The 20,638-nt window shown below is 40.9% G+C and overlaps 2 protein-coding genes across 2 annotated transcripts in view; both read left to right on the forward strand.

Moving 5' to 3' along the window:
• The window catches only part of LOC308338100 (ankyrin repeat domain-containing protein 26-like), a 317,834-nt gene that overhangs the window by 153,737 nt on the left and 143,459 nt on the right, over nt 1–20,638 (forward strand). The gene's annotated exons all lie outside the window — the stretch shown is intronic.
• On the forward strand, nt 833–20,275 carry LOC308338101 (uncharacterized protein; the record flags this gene model as incomplete). Its single annotated transcript, XM_080831660.1, has 6 exons — nt 833–1,024; nt 2,245–2,493; nt 12,978–13,128; nt 13,754–13,837; nt 17,060–17,142; nt 19,063–20,275. The coding sequence occupies 6 exons, from the start codon at nt 833–835 to the stop codon at nt 19,174–19,176; spliced, it is 873 nt and encodes a 290-aa protein (XP_080687786.1). The 3' UTR covers nt 19,177–20,275.

Genomic DNA, 20,638 nt, shown 5'->3' on the forward strand with positions numbered 1-20,638 from the left:
TGGATCTCCAAATCTCTCCCCCAGATTTGGGAAGTTCTCAGCCATTATTTCTTTAACTAAGCTCTTTACCACATTTTTCTCTCCTCCTTCTGGGACTCCAGTGATCTTTACATTGTTTTTTGTTTTGTTTTGTTTTGTTGTGTTTTGATGGTGCCCCATAATTTTCATAAGATTTCTTTATTCTTTTTCATTCTTTTTCCTTCTTGCTCCCCTATTTGGATAATTTCAGTTAATCTCTCTTTTACATCACTGGTTCCTTATTCTACTTTGTCAAGTCTGATATTGAAGCTCTCTATTGAACTATTCAGTTACTGTATTCTACAGGTCCAAAATTTCTGTTTGGTGTTTTTAAAAAGTGTTTTCTCTTGGTTGAACTTTTCGTTTTTCTCTTGTATTGTCTTCCTGATTTTGTTAAGTTGTTTATATGTGTTTTTTTAAATAGTTTCCTGAACATCTTTAGAACAACTGTTTTGAATTATTTGTTGAGCAATTCTTGGATCTCCATTTCTTTGGGGCCAGTTCCTGGAGGTTTACTCTATTCCTTTGGTGGAGTCATCTTTCCCTAATTCTTTGTGATTCCAATAGCCTTTTGTAGGTCTGTGCATTTGAAGTAGTCACCTGAACTTTATGGCCTGACTTGGGTAATATAAGACTTTGACCTCAAAGTGGGGGCATGCTGGGCACCAAGTGTGGGGTGTGAGTGGCATGGTTCTCTTTGGCTAAGGCCACGAGGATCCACAGCATTGACAACATTGTTGTCGTTGATAAGCATTCAAGGGGTCCATAGTGGCTTCAACGGCAGTTGGGGTCCTCAGTGACACTTCCAGGTACAATGGCTAGGGCCCAGGCATGTAGTGATGGTGGCCAGAGCTCGTGGTGGCATACTTGGCTGCAGAGTCCAGCTGCAGGTGCCTGTGTCGTGTCATGTGTCAGTTGGGCACATCATGCAGTGGTGGGGTCATGGAAGGCAGCAAAGGACAGGCCCAGCTACAGGCTCACTGGCATGCACTACTGTGGCTGTTGGGTATTGCCATGGGTTCACAGTAGTGTAAACTGTTGGCAGGATTCAAACCTGGGATGTGTGGGTGCACAGCTGGTGGGGCTAATGACAGAATACAGGGCCTAATCCAGGCCCACAAGCAATTACAGAATCCCTGGCTGTTGGTGTGCTCCCCTATGTCGCCACAGTCTTACTCCAAGGCCTACACACTTCACCAGAGGCCAGTGACAATTTTCAGGCTTACCAGGCTTGCAGCGTGCAAGTGCACAGCTAGATGGGTAGCCCCAAGTGCACCCATGGGGGTGGGGTCAGCGTTGGGGGTTTAGACTGGCATCTTACACCTGGGGAAAAACAGAGGCTTGAGCTGGCTGCTGGTGCAGTTCCCAGGCTCTTTTTGCAGCCAGAGAGGGGAATTAGAGGGAAGAGACTCAGACAACGGGTGTCAGCAAATGCCAATACCTGAAAGCTGGTGAAAACTGCAGGTTTTCACCTTAGTGAAATTTAGTGAAACTTACTTCCATGGAGGCTTAGTTGGTGATTGATTTCTTCACTGGCAAAACCTGCTGGGCTTCACTGTAGGGGGTCCTGCTACGTGGCTGCTATTAGTAGCTATTGTGTTTCTTTTTGTTCCTAACCATCTCTGCATATCTCACTTTTGTTGGTCTCTGGGTAGGGTAAACCTGAATTGGGACCTTTGTGCAGTATCCCGAAAACCTGGAGAAGCTGGTCCCTCACTCTGCTTTTCCTTTTCTAGTAAATGGAACTCCTTCTGGCTGGGGACTCTTGGCACTGAGCAGTGCCAGCTTGAGGGGTGAGATGATGCAGGCAAAATGAAACGTTCTTCTTTTCTTGTGCAATTATTCTCAAGTTTTTTTGTTTCACTGTGTTGCTAAGGTTTCTTAAGAGGACTCCTGAGCTCTTCCAGAGCCGTTTTTGTTCATGGAGAGCTTTCTGATTATTGATCTTTGTGAAGGGATGGAGGTGTCCTACATCGTTGTTTTGGTGATGTCACTCCCACCTTTCCCAGATTTTTAAATGCACTCCAAAATTTGTGAATCATTGTGCAAGATAGTAAAGGAGGGAGAAGTCAAGTACCATGTTTTATTGATCCCGGGTCAGCACAATTCCTTATATTGACCGTCATTACAAATTTATATTATTTACTTATCATCACTGTTACCCTTAGAATTAACTTGGGAAATAAAAGATATAACATTTTTATTATTTTCTTTACCAAGCTCTAGAAGGCCATACCACCTTCTGGGGAGTCATCTGTGCTATCGCTGTCAATCAAAGTCAGGTACTGTCATCACCAGACCATCTCAGAAGAGCAGGAGAGGCCCCTGCAGAGCATCTATTTGACTCATGTTGACCCATTAAGAGTACAGGACAAGACTCACAGCATGGGAATGTCTGCTGGAGATCCCACTAAAGTGGAGACCTTGGCAAACACCATTGGAAGAAATAAGCAACAGGGGACTCCTGCTCTGAAGGTTGGTCAGTGAAAGGCAGCAGTGGCCACACTGAATCTGCAGGGGGAATAGTAGGCCTCATTAAGCTGCACTATATAGAGATCCTTCCATCGTTGCACTATTTAGGCAGTGTAAACAGCATAAACACTAAGAGGTTGAATCTGTCCATTCCAGCAAGCCTGGAGGCTTGTAAAAGAGTCCCAAGAATTTATCAGGGGAGCTAGGGTTAACAATTTTGGATTTGGGGGGAACCAATGTTCATGTTGTCATTAGACGTTTGAAGCAGTAATCCCAGAATCTTAGGAGGCTAAATGAACCATTTCTACAGGCTGCCGGTTCCAGGAAGTCCCTACAGCTCCCAATGGAAGACATGGCTTATTATCTGGACCAAAGAATTTGGATACATCCTTAATTGGCCATACTTTTATGAAGGCTTGAAAACAACTCCAATAGGTTATCTAAAATATTGGTTTGATCAAAAGAATCTTAAGACTTATTTAAAACGTCTTCAGTTGTAGCACAAAAGTAAAAGGGGAAAGTGCCAAGATCTGAGGTAACAAAGAAATAGGAAAAAAATCAAATATATGGATATATAGTAGAAGATGAAATTGTAAACTAGATCATACAGGGTGCTTTGTAGACTATCTTTAAAAATGTGTGTTTTAAGTATGATAGGACATCACTGAAAGATTTTTTTTTAAGATTTTATTTATTTATTTGAAAGAGAGAGAGAGTGAGAGCACTAGCAGAGAGGAGAGGGATTGTTTTATTTATTTATTTATTTATTTTGGCTGTTATGCACAATGTTATGAACATTTTTTTTCAAAGATTTCATTTATTCATTTGAGAGAGAGAGAGAAGGAATGAGAGAGAGAGAGTATGAAAGGAAAGAGGTAAGTGGAGAAGCAGACTCCCCACCGAACAGTGCGCCTGATGCGGGACTCAATCCTGGGGTTCCAGGGTCATGACCTGAGCCGAACGCAGTCGCCTAACAAACAGCTACCCTGGTGGGCTTCTATGTACATTATTGGGCAATCCTAACTGGTTTTTGGGGTCAGGATCATGGGCCCCAGACAAGCAACATTGGTTGGCCAGTAAAATTGAAAGAAATATTTTTCAGATACTTTTGAGTTTCTATTATGACTTTTGATGACACTAAGTGCTGAGATTTGGAACATAATTATGTTTGGGTTAACTATCCTAAGATTTGGGGATTGTTTTATTTTTGTTAATGTGTAGGTGTGAAAAACAATTGCTGTGTAATTTTATATGCTTTAGATCCTTCATAGTGAGGCTGCTGAGCTGTGTGGCAAGCAAACAGACACAAAATCTGAGGTCCTGAACTGCAGCCACTCTAGAGAAAGACAGTCCAGTCTGCAGCTGCTTAAAGAATGAAGACATGGGGTGCCTGGGTGGCTCAGTGGGTTAAAGCCTCTGCCTTCAGCTCAGGTCATGATCTCAGGGTCCTGGGATCGAGTCCCATATCGGGCTATCTGCTCAGCAGGGAGCCTGCTTCCCTCTCTCTATCTGCCTGCCTCTCTGCCTACTTGTGATCTCTCTCTGTGTCTCAAAAAAATAAATAAATAAATCTTAAAAAAAAAAAGAATGAAGACACAAAAAATTCATCTAACTGAAATTGAGCAGAATGAACAGTTGAGGGAAATGATTACTTAGACTTTAAACTGAAATTGGGGACTTTAATTTCTTGGATTAGTAATGCACAGGGACAGCAGAATTTTTTCACACGTTAGCCCTTTGGGACTTCAACTAAAAGATTTTGAATTTTAATTTTTTAAGATTTTTATCTTTTAATTACATCAATGGGAAATTAACAATGGGAAGGTTTTTTTATTGAATTTAGGAGTATCACAGTATGTCGATATATGATATTTGGAATATTTTAAAGATTTTATTTATTTATTTGACAGAGAGAGATCACAAGTAGGCAGGAGGCAGGCAGAGAGAGAGAGAGGGAAGCAGGCTCCCTGCTGAGCAGAGAGCCCGATGCAGGACTCGATCCCAGGACCCTGAGATCATGACCTGAGCCGAAGGCAGCGGCTTAACCCACTGAGCCACCCAGGCGCCCCGATATTTGGAATATTTTAATTTAATTTGGAAGATTTGATTTCATTTTAATGTTTTAGTGTTGTTATTTAACCTCACTGCAGAAACTCTGAGAGGCTATGTTGGGCAATGTAGCTGGGCAAAATTTGGAATAGGAAATAGAACAGAAGTGAACGTTCATCTTTAAATTCAGAATGGCCACTGAGATCATTCAGTTAATATACCATTCTATCCCATTTCAGACCTTAGAGCAAAATCTAATTCTAAGAAAGGTCCTAGAAAGTCCCAGAGAGATCCACAAATGCATATGGAAGGGCTGTTATTTTCTTATAACAAATATTTTCTTCACTATGATAAATGCATATTAGTTCTATGCTAATAATGCCTCATGGACTGATTTTTAGAAGATATCTAAAAACAGTCAGAGACCTACATTTAGAATAAAATTTTTTAAAAATGCAGCAAAGATAACTCTTCTATTCAAAGGTAAAGGAAAAATACAGGGAATGATGATTGTATTATCACTTACTCTTCCATCTGGGAGATGGAAAATTTCTTTGCTGTAGGCTTTTTAAGCAGTTAGATGACAGAGACATTCAAATGTGGAAAAAAAAAATAGTTCTGGATTTTCCTCTCTTAGCTGAATCACTGCTACTTCCACTGCCAGGAGTGTACAAATGGTGATTGCACTTTGGCCCTTCAGTTTTTTCTCCTTGGGCCAGAGTGGAAGATAAATTTGGCTGTTCTTCCAAGTGTGGGCCTTGAGCCCTTTCCTGCCAGCATGGGAAAGAGGCTGGAAACCAGCTATGCCCTTTCTGCCCCTGACCTGTCAGCATGGCGGGTTTTCCAGAATTTTCCCACTTGCTGCTACTTTGCATACTCTTCTCTGGAAAGGGAGTCACTTTTCCATTCCTGGCATTATATCTTAATTTGGTGCAAGGTTGTGGTATAAGATTGGACCTTTTGTTTGTTTGTTTGTTTCATCATGAAAGACCTGTTCTTTACTGTTTTTATTTTTTAAGTTCATGTCATTCTCTTTCAAGAGTGATTTCGAAAGGGATTTCAAGAAGGGCACCTGAGTGGCTCAGCTGGTTAAGCATCTGACTCTTGATTTCGGCTCAGGTGGTCATCAGATGGGTCGTGATCTCATGGGTTGTGGAATTGGGCCCCATTTCAGGCTCCACGCTCAGTGGGAAGTCTGCTTGAGATTCTCTCTCTCCTCCCTCTCCTTCTGCCCCTCCTCCTGCTTGCACGCATGCTCTCTCTCTAAAATAAATAAATAAATCTTTAAAGAAAGAGAGAGATTTCAAAAATGTGTGCGTATATGGCCATTTTATCCTGACTTTAGAACTTTTAAAAATGTTTCAGTGTCTCCTTTAAAAAAAAGTCTGGCAAATTTGTTTAGTTAATGTATGGACACCATGTAAGGTTCTGAAGCAGAATGTCATATACATTAAAAGCCATCTCTGGAATTTTGAAGTTAGAGAAAAATTCTGCAAAACATCCCATCTAACCGTCTAATTCTAGTAGTGTTCTGAAGCTCACCTACTTTTTTTTTTCTTTTTCAAAGATGATTAAATATTACACAGTCAGAATTTCACATTCTACCTGGCATATGGTGAGTGTTCGACAAATGTTGGCTTTTATTGTTACTACTCTTTAATTTGCTCAGCCACATGTGATCATCACACAACAATTTTACCCTATGCTTATGTAGTACCTTTTTACTCTCCTTCTCTCTTCCCTCCCTGGCTCTTTCATTCTTCACTTTTTTTCTTTTCTTCTTGCTCTGGTCAGCTCCACAATCATCCTCTAAGTCTGCTACTATTTCTATCCTCATTGTTCCTATCAATAACTCCCATCAGGCAAATAGTGCAGATTTGTATGTTTACTTTAAAAAAAAAAAGATTTTATTTATTTATTTGAGAGAGAGAAAGAGAGCACATGAGTGGTGGGGTTTGGGCTGAGGGAGAGGGAGAAGCAGGCTCCTGGTTGAGCAGGGAGCCCAGCGTGGGGCTAGATCCTAGGACCCTGAGATCATGACCTGAGCTAAAGGCAGATGCTTAACTAACTGAGCCACGCAGGCTCTCCTATACATTTACTTTCTAGTCCTATAAAGTACAAATGTGTTTCTTCCTTTTTTTTTTAAGATTTTATTTATTTATTTATTTATTTATTTGACTGAGAGAGACAGCAATAGCAGGAACACAAGCAGGCGAAGTGGGAGAGGGAGAAGCAGGCTTCCCAAAGAGCAGGGAGCCCAAAGAGGGCCTCCATCTCAGGACCCTGGATTCATGACCTGAGCCAAAGGCAGATGCTTAATGACTGAGCCACCTAGGCGCCCACAAACATGTTGCTTATTGAGGCATATTATTAAATTTAAACATAAACTGTTTAAATTACTATATCAACTACACTAGGAGGTCCTATATGTTAGTATAAATGCAGACCACCCAAATATTATTGCTTATGGGGATATCCTTTTATTCTTCACGGACAGATGTGAAGTACCAGAATGCCTTTACTATGCAGAAGGCCTGTTTCTGCTTGGCACCATTTTGTATTCAAAGTAAGGATGCTTGTTAGTTAACTCATGGCATTTTCCTTTAGTCTATAAGATGTGAGGCATTTGGGAGGACATTTTAGCTCATGCTCATCTTATTTCTTTGGTCAATCCAGATGTTTCTGGGAAGAAGGATTTTAACACTTTTTATAGCATTACGTTTTCTGGAAGTCAACCTATGCTTTCATGGACTCTGAAAAAATCCAGTCGTATGTTGTTTCCAGTGCTTGGAATCGTCTCTCAAAGACATTTGCTGATTACTATGGTAGTGCCTAAAAAAAGGTTTTAGAGCTCTTTTCTATGAATGCATTACTGTAGCATTCAGAATTAAGATCTGTCTCTGATTCAAAAATCAAAGTATAATCATGGAAACTATTTTTTCAGGAAATTAGATTTTCCTGGCTGAGATAGCAATAAGTCTGACTGACAAGGAAAACTCTCCACATGAACAATATTTTATCTGGGAATTTCAGAACACTGAGAGTAATGATTGCTTAAGGTGGGCCGGATTTGACTGACAAGGAAAACTCTCCACATGAACAATATTTTATCTGGGAATTTCAGAACACTGAGAGTAATGATTGCTTAAGGTGGGCCAGATTTGGGCAATGATTCTTTAATATATTGAAAGAGTGAGATAAAATTTTTATTTTTACTTCTTTGTAACCACAAGATGGCACCACTTTCCTATTTTTAAAAGTTTGACACTGCTATTTTTCATTTTTTACGTTTTTTTAAAGATTACAGATGTTTGGGGACATTTGGTTATAACTTTCCCTCAAATACAGGCTCATAGACTATAAGGCTAGAGTTACGGTATTAAATAAGAATTTGTAGGTGGAATAAGATTTATAATATGCATCGCATATGCATGGCATTTAAATGGTTTAAATGGTTGGAATCTCAGCCCAAGGGAAAGGAGTTTCTCTGGGGGTTTTGTAAGTGAAAAGGGCAATGGGCAACTTAAACTGAGAAGTCAGATGTAAAGTGGTCTTGGCCAGCAGTTCCCTGTCTGGTCCAAGGGTATGAGCTGGCAGAGAATATAGGCAGGAGGAGAAGGAGGGTAAAAATGTCAGCTGTGCTGAGAGTTGAACTCTCGTAGAAATGATATTTTGAAGTGATGGGAGTGCTGAGGTTGTGTTTGAGGAAGAAGGAAGAGATCAGAGGAGGAGAAGCATACCTAAGGCGGAAGCAAAAAGTAGAAGGCAATTCCACCCACTCCTCAGCTCTGACCTAACTCTGTTAACATATCCTGGTTTAGCAAACTGTCCTGGGCCTACAAAAGACAAACGAAGGGAACCAATGGGGAACCAGCCACCTTCCTGTCATAAATGCTGTTTGTAAGGCTGTTGTCTAGCTATAGTTATAAGACCTTCCTGTCCTCACCGTCCATTCCCTGTTCTCCTTCTCTTCATCAGTCCAATCCCTTTGGGTTATAGTTAGTAGAAATCCAGTGCAAAGTAGCTTAAACAAAGGGGAATTTATCCACGCATGAGACTTAAAAGTTCAGGGTTTGAATAACTTCAAACAGTTACATATAGATGTTCCACTGTTGGTTCTGTTGTTGTTGTTTTTCCCCCTGTTGTCTTCATCCTTCCTCACATCTGTCCAGGTTGCAGGAAAGACTGCCCCAGCAGCACTAGACCTTCATGATTTTCATAGCCATCAATCTCAGAAGCCATTAGTTTCTCTCCCAGTATTCCTACAAAGACCCTCATTGATGGCTCTGGGTTGTGTGTCCACTTGGCATAAGAATTATATGGACCACACAAGGTGCAATACTCAAAAGAAAAGGTTTATGGACAGATTTTAAGTGTAACCCATGTCCATTATATCTTCCTAAGAAAGTATCTGGATAGTAACATGGCCCCAGGCCAATGTTCCCAATGTAGTAAGAACTAATCTACTAAGTGCAGGGAAAATGCACAGCTTATAATTATGGATAAGGACTAGACCTAAGTTTGGAGATCTTCAACCTAGGAGGAAAGTCTCTTAGAGAGAATTAAAGGTTTGATCTGTTGTTACCCTCGAGTATTTCCTGTTCTTTTTAGCCATTGACTTCTATGAGTAAGTATAATGGTGGTCAGGTTGACTCGAGAAGAATTTCTGGTCTCAGAGTCTCCTGAACTAAAATCAGTCTTTTCCCCTCACCCTCCTTCTATCCCTCCCTCTGTACCTTCCCACCCCATCATCAAATGTGACTGGATTTCCCTTGCCCCATTGTATGTAGGACTCGTTTGGAATCCTGAAATGAGACATCCAACAGAAATCTTGGGACTAAAGTCTTTGTGTTCAAAGCAGGGAATTGGAGATGTTTCTTTATACTGATGTGTGGTGATATAATTATGCCAATAACGAAAGCTCTAGATGTAGTTACTTTCATTAATTTCCATCTCACAAAGGTAATAAGTGTTCTGTAGTGAGTGCCTGGGAAGATGGCTCTTGCCAAATCTGGAGAATATAAGGAAAGAAGAGTTCTTCTGGGTAAACGTTCTTGGTGCCAGGTATTAGAAGCTTTTGTAGACCTCAACAGCATACTGAGAAGTTTAATGATATACTCATATATTTTAGGCTAAGTTTATTTTATAAAGGGTCAACCCATTATATTAGCATGATGACTGTGCTTTCCTTGTGGAAAACTTGGAAACAGACTTATAATAAAATGTCCCCCTGTCCCCCCCCCACCCTGAAAACTAGATTGTTTAGTTTGAGAGAATTGATCATAGTCTTACAATGACAGTTTCTACACTATTTTACACAGCATTCTCAGAGTATTGAACATTTACTTTGACAGCAAAGCTGTGGAAAGAAAGGTTCTGACAGTGGTTATGAATGAAAAACCAGGTAAGAAGCTTGACTTTAAGGAATAATTTGTATCCTGTTAATTGTCCTATGGGTCTTAAGGAAATGAGATAGACAATAATCCATTGTTAGTGGGCTAACGAGGCACAATATCTGAAAAGTTGGCATGTATATTGGAAGTTCCTTGATGATGAATGATGTTGAACATCTTTTCAAGTACGTGTTGGCCATCTGTATGTCTTCTTTGGAAAAATGTCTATTCAGAGCCTCTACTCGTTGTAAAATCAGACTGTGTTTTGTTTTGTTTGGCTATTGAGTTGTAGAAGATCTTCTTGTATTTTTGATATCAGCTCTACTCCAAGTCCTATTTCTATGTTCCCTTTTCATTGACTGGTACCACCCTTCATTTGGACAGGTTAGTTTATCTCTCATCCCATCAACCACTGAATTTTAAAATTTTTACCTTCAAAACATCTTTTGAATTCTTCTGTCACTTTCCACCATAGTCTGAACACCATTATTTTTAATGTGGAATACTACATTATTAGCCTTAAAAATGGCTTTCTTGTATGCAATCTGACCTTCACCCTGGCAGAATAACCTTTTCAAATATGAATCTGTTGATAACCACTGCTTAGACAAGACACTTCAGAAATTCCCCTTTATGTTTAGGATAAAGACTATTTCTAAACATAAGTCACCAGTGCCTGTATGATCTGGCCCCTCCCTTAGACTCTGGCTTTCACCTGCACCACCTCCCTCACTCCTCCATGCTCCAACCTCTCTGGCCATGTTCTCTCTAGCCACAGAGTCTTCTCACATGAGGCTCCTTCTGTCTGGATCACTCTTCTACCTCTCCACTACTTACCAAGCGGACTCCTATCTTCCCACAATATAAGCTCAAGCTTCAGCTCCTCCAAGTCTGCCTTCGTGCACCTGCCTTGCAGCTCTTTCTTGGCACTTATCACTGATAATTTTACATTTGCTTCTATTATTGTTGTTAGCCAATAATGCCTATCTTCCCTACTGGACTCAAGCTCTACAAGGTCATGACTTATGTCTGCCAATCATAAATTCCATAGTCCCAGGCAAGAGAATGTAAGAGGAGCTCAATGAATAGTTGTTAGATGAAAGATTGCTTATATTGCTTTACGACTTACTTTTCTATCTAAAAGAAAGCGGTGTGCGGTTACTGTTAGGTTTGGGCTGCCTTGAGCATTGTTGTGAAGTGGCCAGCAGAACCTTCAGTGGCATACATGAAAGGGATGTAGCAGGCTACTGTGTATGTTCTTTCAGAGGAGGTTGTGGATAGAGGAGCCCAATTTCTCAGAAGAAATAGATGTTGCTCCCACCTCATTTCCTGTCTAGCCACGTAAAAAGCAGACTAAATGGAGCAAGTTAATTTAGCACAGTTTCAGATGAAGTCTCACACTATTCCTGGGATGGGATAGCATTATAGGATAGTCAAGGTGGTCTGAGATTGGCTGTGGACAGTTGCAATTGGTGTTCTTCTATACACGTTGGGAAGCATGTCAAAGTTTCCAGAAGTGTTACCTGAAATAAAAATCTTGTTTGCCTACCTAAAAACTGTTCCCACCTTTTCTGGGGATGTAGAGTCTTTATTGCATTCCAGTGTGTAACCCTAACTCATGCGCCTTGAGAAAGATACAGTATCCAGACCCCAGCAAGAAATTCTAATGGATCTAAGCCAGCCATTGTGACCCAGTTTCCTTGTCAGTTATTGAATCTGATGCAGGCATGCCACGGCATGTGAGAGGCCTTCGTGTTCTTGGAGAAAAGGCTCTTCTCTTGTTATCAGAAGCACATGGATAAGCAGTCCCCCTCCTTCTGCTCAATGCTGTTGTGTCTGAATGGGGTCCTGAGAAGGCTGCAGCTAGCTTGTGACATGGGAACTAGTCTGCAGATGAGACACATGCTGAGCATGGCAGAGAGGCAAGGTAGAAAGTTCTGAGCTGCAGGCTAGTTCTCAAGGCTCCAGCCTCCAGACTGCCACCAAGCCACCATCCATCTAAAATGTTTTAATGTAATAAGTGTATTCCCCTGCTTTCTTGTCAGTTTCCTGCTGGAGTATCCATTTGGCCTCTGCAAACCATTTTTCTGTTCTCACCTTTAAATATGGCACCCCCTCTGAACCTCTACTCCGCTTGTTTCTTGGCATTTAAAGTCCTGTCATACAAGATCGCTTGCCATTCCTGAGTGCTAAGGCCTGTTATTTCATGGCTCTGTCAGATTGTTTATGCTTTGTGTTCCCTGTGGTTTAGAAATCCTATTCACTGTGATGCCTCTCTTGACTTCTGAGGTAGCATTTTTTTTTACCACCAGACCTATAACCTCTTTTTTTTTTTTTTTTTAAGATCTTCTTTATTTGAGAGAGGAAATGCATGCGACCAGAGGAGGAGCAGGGTGGGGGAGGGAAAGAGAGGGGAAAGAATCTTCGGCAGACTCCTTGCTGAGCTCAGAGACTGATGTTGGGCTTGATCCCATGACTCTGAGATGATGACCTGACCTAAAACCCAAAAGTTGAGTGCTTAACCGACTGAGCCACCCTGGTGCTCCCAGACCTAGAACTTCTAACATAATATCAAAATGATTTCAAAAAATTAGTTATTTGTTTATCTCTCCCCAGTAGATTGAAAACATTCTGATCAGTGGTTATTTATCTTTACATTTTCACAACCTATACAAGTTCAAGTTTGTAAAAGGTACTCAGTAAACATTTAATAAATTAATGACGTTTTTCCTCTGGTAGAGATAAAGGAGTGTGAACATCAAACCATTGGAACCCTGAGTCCACATGCGACCTACTGTTTTCAGTATAGTGTTCTTACAGAGAGTTTCTTTATTAATCAATGGATGGAAGTGTAAGTTCCAGAGTTAGTTTCCTTGCCATTGATCAAGTAATTTATTTTTGAGTCTTAGTGTAATTCTTCTGATGGTCAACAAAAACTAGAAATTCTAGAATTTTGGAAAGGATTTTTTTGTGAGTGATCATTATATTATTGGGCAGTGTTATCTGTATAGTAAGTCAGTACTGATGCCTTGTTTGTGTATTTAGGGGTTCCTGTTGCGGGACAGGGGATCAGATGTTGAGAGTTTGGACAAACTCATGAAAACCAAAAATATACCTGAAGCTCACCAAGATGCATTTAAAACCGGTTTTGCAGAGGGTTTTCTGAAAGCTCAAGCCCTAATGCAAAAAACCAATGGTAAGTTGATTAGACACCATCCATATTTGGGAATAATATCTAAAAGGAAGTCATAGTCCTACCTTTTTTTTTTTTTTTTTTTAAATTTTGTTTATTGTTTATTATTGAGAGAGATCACAAGTAGGCAGAGAGGCAGGCAGAGAGGAGGAAGCAGACTCCCTGCTGAGCAGAGAGCCCGATGTGGGGCTCGATCCCAGGACCCTGAGATCATGACCTGAGCTGAAGGCAGAGGCTTAACCCACTGAGCCACCCAGGCGCCCCCATAGTCCTACCTTTAAGTGATTACACATATTTTTTCTAACACATATGCACCTTTTCATTGGTTATATTCCATTATATTTGTAACTTAAGCTGTGTCAAAATGGAAATACCTGTTGACACTCTCCCTTTTCTCAAATGAGAACCAGAGTCAAGGACAGAAGCATGAGTGCCTTCGTGAGGTTTTTGATAATAGGGTGCTGAAAGGAAATCATGGCAATTATACAAAAGAATGTCAGGTTCCAAAATTGCATTTGATGGAATATGATTACTGTCAATAACCTAATTCTTGCTTTTCATCAAGGTGTCATTTGTCATTGTTGTTATCTGATTTAAGTTTTTTTTTTCTTTTCTTTTCCTCCTCCAGATTCTCTGAGACGAACTCGTCTGATTCTCTTCTTTCTGCTGCTGTTTGGCATTTATGGACTCTTAAAAAATCCATGTTTTTCTGGTAAAGGCTCTTTTTATTTATCTGACTTTTATTTTTAATCTTTTAAATACTTGATTATTTTTCATAGTCTGCCTTAGAGAGGAGAGAAGAAGCATTTCCTGTTTTGTTTTTTAAAGATTTTATTTATTTGACACAGAGAGAGAAAGATCATAAGTAGGCAGAGAGGCAGGCAGAGAGAGCGGGGAAAGCAGGCTCCCTGCTAAGCAGAGAGCCTGATGTGGGGCTCGATCCCAGGACCCTGAGACCATGACTTGAGCCAAAGGCAAAGGCTTAATCCACTGAGCCACATGGGTGCCCCAGCATTTACTGTTCTGGTGTCTAGGCCTTTCTTTCCTAAGTCAACAGTTCACAGATTGGGTCAATTTGAGGTGTTTTTTTGCATTGAAGTAGAAAAGTTTTAATCTGTTATGGTTACATGCCAACTGCATTATCAGGGCTCATTATATTTACATTGCTTTGTGGGTTACAAGAAAAGTTCCTTCAGACACTGTACGAATTTCAAGTTTTATTTTGAGAAAATAATTAATATTTTGTTAATGTTCCAAGGATTATGTTATAGCAAAAATGTTAGCTTAGCTTCTGGTAATGGTTGGTTTTCCAGACTTCTAGAAAGTTACACCTGTCCAGTTATAAAATTTGAAAACATGTAGAATAATTTTATAATAACAATACAAAGTGAAATAGTCCCCTATTTCAAAGACACACTAATAAATTTATGAAAAATGTATATATAATACATAAGTGTATAAAAATCTGGGGCTCCTGGGTGGCTCAGTTGGTTAAGCATCTGCCTTCAGTTCAGGTCATGATCTCAGGGTCCTGGGATCGAGGCGCCTGCACCTTCCCCCACTTGTGTGCTTTCTCTCACCCCCTCTCAAATAAATAAAATCTTAAAAAAAATTTATATATATATATATATAAATTTAGTATACAATTAAGAATTGCCTCAAGCGATTCTCATAGTTCTCCGTTTGCCAGTCTAAAATGAAGTAATAACGCCCATCCTAAGTAGTTCCTGTTGCTTTCTCAGCTATTCAGTTTTTACCTTGTGTTTTCTATGTTCTTTAGGATTGTTTACCTTGAGAGAAAAACGGATAACAATTAAAGAATTACAGTTGGTCAGGGGCGCCTGGGTGGCTCAGTGGGTTAAGCCTCTGCCTTCCGCCCAGGTCATGATCTCAGGGTCCTGGGATCGCTCCGCATCGGGCTCTCTGCTCAGCGGGGAGCCTGCTTCCCCCTCTCTCTCTCTGCCTGCCTCTCTGCCTGCTTGTCATCTCTCTCTCTCAAATAAATAAATAAAATTAGAAAAAAAAAAAGAATAACAGTTGGTTTGGATCAGGACCTCATCCCAGAACTTGCATGTTACCCCAGATATTTTAAGGTTTTTGTATCATCAAACCTTAGATGAGATTTTAACATACATCCAGGAATATCCTTTTCTTTTTTTTTCTTAAGATGTTATTTATTTGACAAAGAGTGATTGCAAACATGGGGAGCAGCAGGCCCAGGGAGAAGCAGGCTCCCCGTTGAGCAGGGAGCCGGATGTGGGGCTCAGTTTCAGGACCCTGAGATCATGACCTGAGAGGAAGGTAGATGCTTAACTGACTGAGCCATCCAGGTACCCCCAGAATATTCTTTTTATAGTCAGAGTCACCTTCTTTTGTCTCCTCATTTTCAAAACACAACCAGTGTAGGGACACCATATGATTGATACTGGAGGGGTGGGGTTAGTTCTGGCTATTATTTTATGTTTCTTAATTTCTTATATTAAACAAAAATATGTATCAAAATATGAAGTGCATTGCCTTATAATTTCTTATAAGGTTCAAGTGGTTTGGCTATAAATTTAATTTGCATAATTTATAAAGTCCCTCTGTATAAATCCTTAAATAAACAATGTAGTGGGCTAAAACTGTTAGTATCCAATGTAGAATTACTACACTACATTTACTCTTCCAACTTATGTATTCTTGGTATGTTAAGTGTTTTCAACAAAACTCTAGTTTTGCTTACTGATTTTTTTTTTTTTGCATCTAAATTTCTGTCTTAAAGACAATATTTTTGTCTTCTTCTGAGGAAATTAGAAATTGCTCTAATTACTCACTTACTTCTGTTCAGTAGGGAAGTTTAACCAAAGGGGAGAGGTTTTAAGAAAGTTTTGTGATAGTTCCCTGTAGTTGATCTGAAGTATTTTACTGTCTTTCAAGCTTTCACTGTCATTCTTAATGATGTCATTACTGATATATATCATCTGAGGGCAAGTAATAACAGCTGCTAGAGGAGGAGGCTGCGTGAAAAGTGAAATAATCTCTTTTAAGGTTTACCCTTTTAAAAAAAAAATGTTAGTGCCAGTTTTTATGCTAATTTTAAGGCAATGAATTTTGTGGTGTGCATCCCTGACCAGTTGTATCAGGATAATTTAGGGTGATTGTTAAAAATGCAAACTGTCCTGGGCCTTTTTCTAAAACTATAAACCAGAAATTCTGGGCCATGGCCTGGGAACTTGCATTTATACATTTCTCAAGTGATTTTTATGCAGAGTTGAGTTTGAGAATGATTGGTTTAAATTTCTCTTAGATATGATAGGGGAAGAGGGAAATAATTTTTCATTTTAAAATATTTATTTATTTGACAGAGAGAGAGATCAGAAGTAGGCAGAGAGGCAGGCAGAGTGGGAGGGGGAAGCAGGCTCCCTTTCTGAGCAGAGAGTCTGATTCTGGACTCCATCCCAGGACCCTGAGATCATGACCTGAGCCGAAGGCAGGGGCTTAACCCACTGAGCCACCCAGGTGCCCCAATTTTTTATTTTAACTGGAAGGTGTAAAAATGTTATTTTAGGGGCACCTGGGTGGCTCAGTCGTTAAGCGTCTGCCTTCAGCTCAGGTCATGATCCCAGAGTCCTGGGATGGAGCCCGCATCAGACGCCCTGCTTGGCGGAAGCCTGTTCCTCTTCTCCCACTCCCCCTACTTGTGTTCTCTCTTTCGCTGTGTCTCTCTCTGTCAAATAAATAAAATCTTAAAAAAAATGTCATTTTAATGTGAGTCATTTATTCCTTGAACATGGTCTAGGAATCTGGAAGATGTAGTTTCTTTACCTCACTATGAATTAATGTATGTAAACTTAAATATAATTTTCTGTACTTTCTTACATCTGAATAATAGGGTGGTTGAAATCTTATGAAACTATCAAATATATAAACAATTATTTTTTTTTCTCTTTAGTCCGCTTCCGGACAACAACAGGGCTTGACTCTGCAGTAGATCCCGTCCAGATGAAAAATGTCGTCTTTGAACTTGTTAAAGGAGTAAGTTAAAAAGTTTACCCTGCACTCTTCAAATATTATCTAATTATATAAGGCCAATATTTGATTTTAAAGGTATAGAATAGAAAATATATACATTGGTCTCTACCTCCAGTTCGAGGCACTAAAACTCTTGTAATTCCCTAAATGACAAGAGTACTAAGTGCATCTTTGCTTCTGCAGTTTGGTCTTTGCAGCTTATGTGTGACACAGGGCTTCTAAATCCCTAGGAATTTCCTGGGCGATGGCACGGTCATTGTATGAGGCCACTCTGGTGGGCTCCTGGGTGGGGCTGGACACTAGATAAAACGAAGCCATGATTAGAACCTTGGAAGTTTTAGCTTCACTGCGTATTCTCCAACCCTCTTTTAGGTATTGGGACAGAAGAAATAAATCTCTGCTGTCCTTTCTAACAGAAACTAAACCATGATATTGCATATAAGGAAATAATAGAGTATGTTCAAATGTGATGAAATCTTATGGGAAAAATATGGAGCCGCGTGAAGAAGATTGGGAGTTTTGAGAGAAAGATCACAGTTTTAAATGGGGATGTTCAGTTTCTGATTGACTGAGAAGGTGACATTTGAGTGAAGATTTGAAGATGATGGAGTAAAATGCATGTGTTTTTTTTTTAAGATTTTATTTTTAAGTAATCTCTACACCCAACATGGGGCTTAAACTTGCAACCCTCTACACCCAACATGGGGCTCAGACTTGTAACCCTGAAATCACATGCTCTACTCACTGGCCAGCCAGGTGTGCCTAAACCATGTATGTATTTGAGCAGAGGACACTTCTAGCCAGAGGAAGAGAGAGAGCAAAGATGCTGAGAATTAATGTGCCTGACTTGTTTGCTGACCAATCAAAAGGCCACTTTAATATGGAGCAGAATGAGGGCTCTTACTCTTTCCACACTCTCTTCCTTATCTATGCATAAATATTTTTCACAGCCTCGACTATTAGGGAATAAATTATCAGGAGTCACTATGATAATTTTATACCAAGTAGTCCTTCCCTTCCCTTGGCAATTTTTTTAAGATTTTATTTCTTTATTTGACAGAGAGAGATAGCACAAGTAGGTAGAGAGGCAGACAGAGAGAGGAGGAAGCAGGCTCCCCACTGAGCAGGGAGCCCGATGCGGGGCTCGATCCCAGGACCCTGAGATCATGACCTGAGCCGAAGGCAGAGGCTTTAACCCACTGAGACACCTAGGCACCCCTAAAAATATAATTTGTTAAAAAATATTTTATTTATTTATTTGTCAGAGAGAGAGAGAGCAAGCAAGTGAGCTCAAGCGGGGGGGAGAAGCAGGCTCCCTGCTGAGCAGGGAACCCAATGCGGAACTCGACCCCAGGACCCTGGGATCATGACCCAGGGTGTTCGAGAACTGGTCTCCAGCACAGCGCTGGCTGGTTATCACTTAGCAAAGCCCTAAAGTCCATGTATTTCTTTAGAGAGTCTAAATTTTATACTTTGCTTGTCCTGGGTCTCCAGAGAACTTTGTGTTTGGACCCAATAATTCCTTTAGGCTGAACCATATCAGAAACCCCTTTCCATGTGACGAGAGGCCCCTAACCTGTGAAGCAGGGACTCTATCCCACAAAAGAAGCAGAAAACATCGCATGCGCTCTGCCTTGGCAGCTCAGGTGTAGCGACATGACCCAGGCTCCGCCAATGAGAGGGACACACTGCGGTGACGTGATGGGGAGACTCCGTGGGATCCATCTGACAGGTGGAAACAGCCGCATTCAGGGTCCAGATCTGACAAGTCTTTGCAATGAGCTCAGTCATCTCTGCGGCCCCCGGAGCACCTCCCACCATTGTCTGCCCTGACCATCCTTCCTGGAAGTTATCCTTCCCCCCTTTGTCTGTAGGTCCACTACATGTTTGTATCCTGAAATAATACCTTGTCTTGTTTTGCAGGGTGTGGACCTTCGTCCAGACGGACTCATACCGCACGCGCTGTTCTGTCTTGTGGACGCTGGACGCTGTTACAGAGATTTGCCCGTATTGTCGCCTGTGGGCGCAGTGCGTTGATTTTTCCCCCAGGGTCTTATCCCACTGCATGAGCACATCCCGGTGTGTTTACCTATTCCGCTGCGGAGGGATAGCTGGGATGTGGCTAGACCTTTGCTGGTTGGTATCTCTTGTTCTATGTGGCTAAGGGAAAAAGAAAATCCTCACCTCTGGCAGAGGCTGGGAGAAATACAGGGTACATCTAAATATTGCTTGGCTTGGTTTGGTATAGGGCATAAAGAGGTTAAAAACATTGTTTCTGTCACCTTATATCTCAAAACTTTGATATCATTGTGACCAAGAAAACCAAAGCGAAGCCTAGTGAAGTGAGTGGAATTATCTGGAATTCTAACGGTTTCAAAGACATGACGACGTGGCAGCGAAGCAGAGGACGGAGCAACAAGCAGTGCCTTCAGTCACGGACATCCGAACTGTGAACTTGGAAGAACCAGCAAGGCCCACACAATTATTTACATCCATAAAACTTGAAGACATACCGGAGTGTGAAGAAGTCTAGGAAATTTCTCAGGGCAAGCAGCCTACCGATCAAGGAATATTTGTTAGGTGTCTACTTTGCGCAAGACATTCCATTAGGTATTGTAGGAAGTACACAGATGTTTACAAGATGGAGGAAAAGATGCCCTAGACCTTAAAGAGCTTATCCATTGACTATCAGTAGATACAGGGACATGTACGCTAAGGGTCAAGGGAATGGCTGTAAGGTTTCTGCTTTACTCCTGGGTTACAAGCTCTGTGAAAGCAGGGACTGAAGCAGTTTTCTTTCTTTCTTTTTCTTTTCACCCTCCCTTCCTCCCTCCCTTCCTTCGCTTTATGTATTAACTTGAGAAAGAGCACAAGCAGGGGGAGAGTGGCAGAGGGAGAGGGAGAAGCAGACTTCCCGCTGAGCAGGGAGCCCGACGCGGGACTGGATCCCAGGACCCCGAGATCATGACCTGAGTGGAAGGCAGATGCTTAACTGACTGAGCCCCCCGGGCACCTCAGCAATCTCTCCATTGTGTCTCCACAGTTTTGGATGAATGTGTGAATGAAGAATCTGGAATCATCAGGAAAGACTGTGGAGAAGAAACGTCTTTTTATTTATTTACTTAATTTAAATTCAATTAATTAACATATAGTGTTTTATTAGTTTCTGGGGCAGAGGTCAGTGATTCATCGGTTGCATATAACTCCCAGTGCTCACTTCATCACATGCCGTCCTTAATGCCCATCCCCCAGTTACCCCGCCCCCCCCACCTCCCCTCCAGCAACCCTCAGTTTGTTCCCTGGAGTTAAGAGTCTCATGGTTTGTGTCCCTCTCTGATTTCATCTTATTTTATTTTTCTCTCCCTTCTCCTATGATCATCTGTTTTGTTTCTTAATTTCCACATGAGTGAACTCATGTGATAATTGTCTTTCTCTAGTTGACTTATTTCGCTCAGCCTAATACCCTCTAGTTCCATCTCTGTTGTTGCAAATGGTAAGA

This window comes from Martes martes (assembly GCF_963455335.1).
Source record: "Martes martes genome assembly, contig: scaffold_81, whole genome shotgun sequence".
In the NCBI taxonomy this organism is placed as follows: Eukaryota; Metazoa; Chordata; class Mammalia; order Carnivora; family Mustelidae; genus Martes; species Martes martes.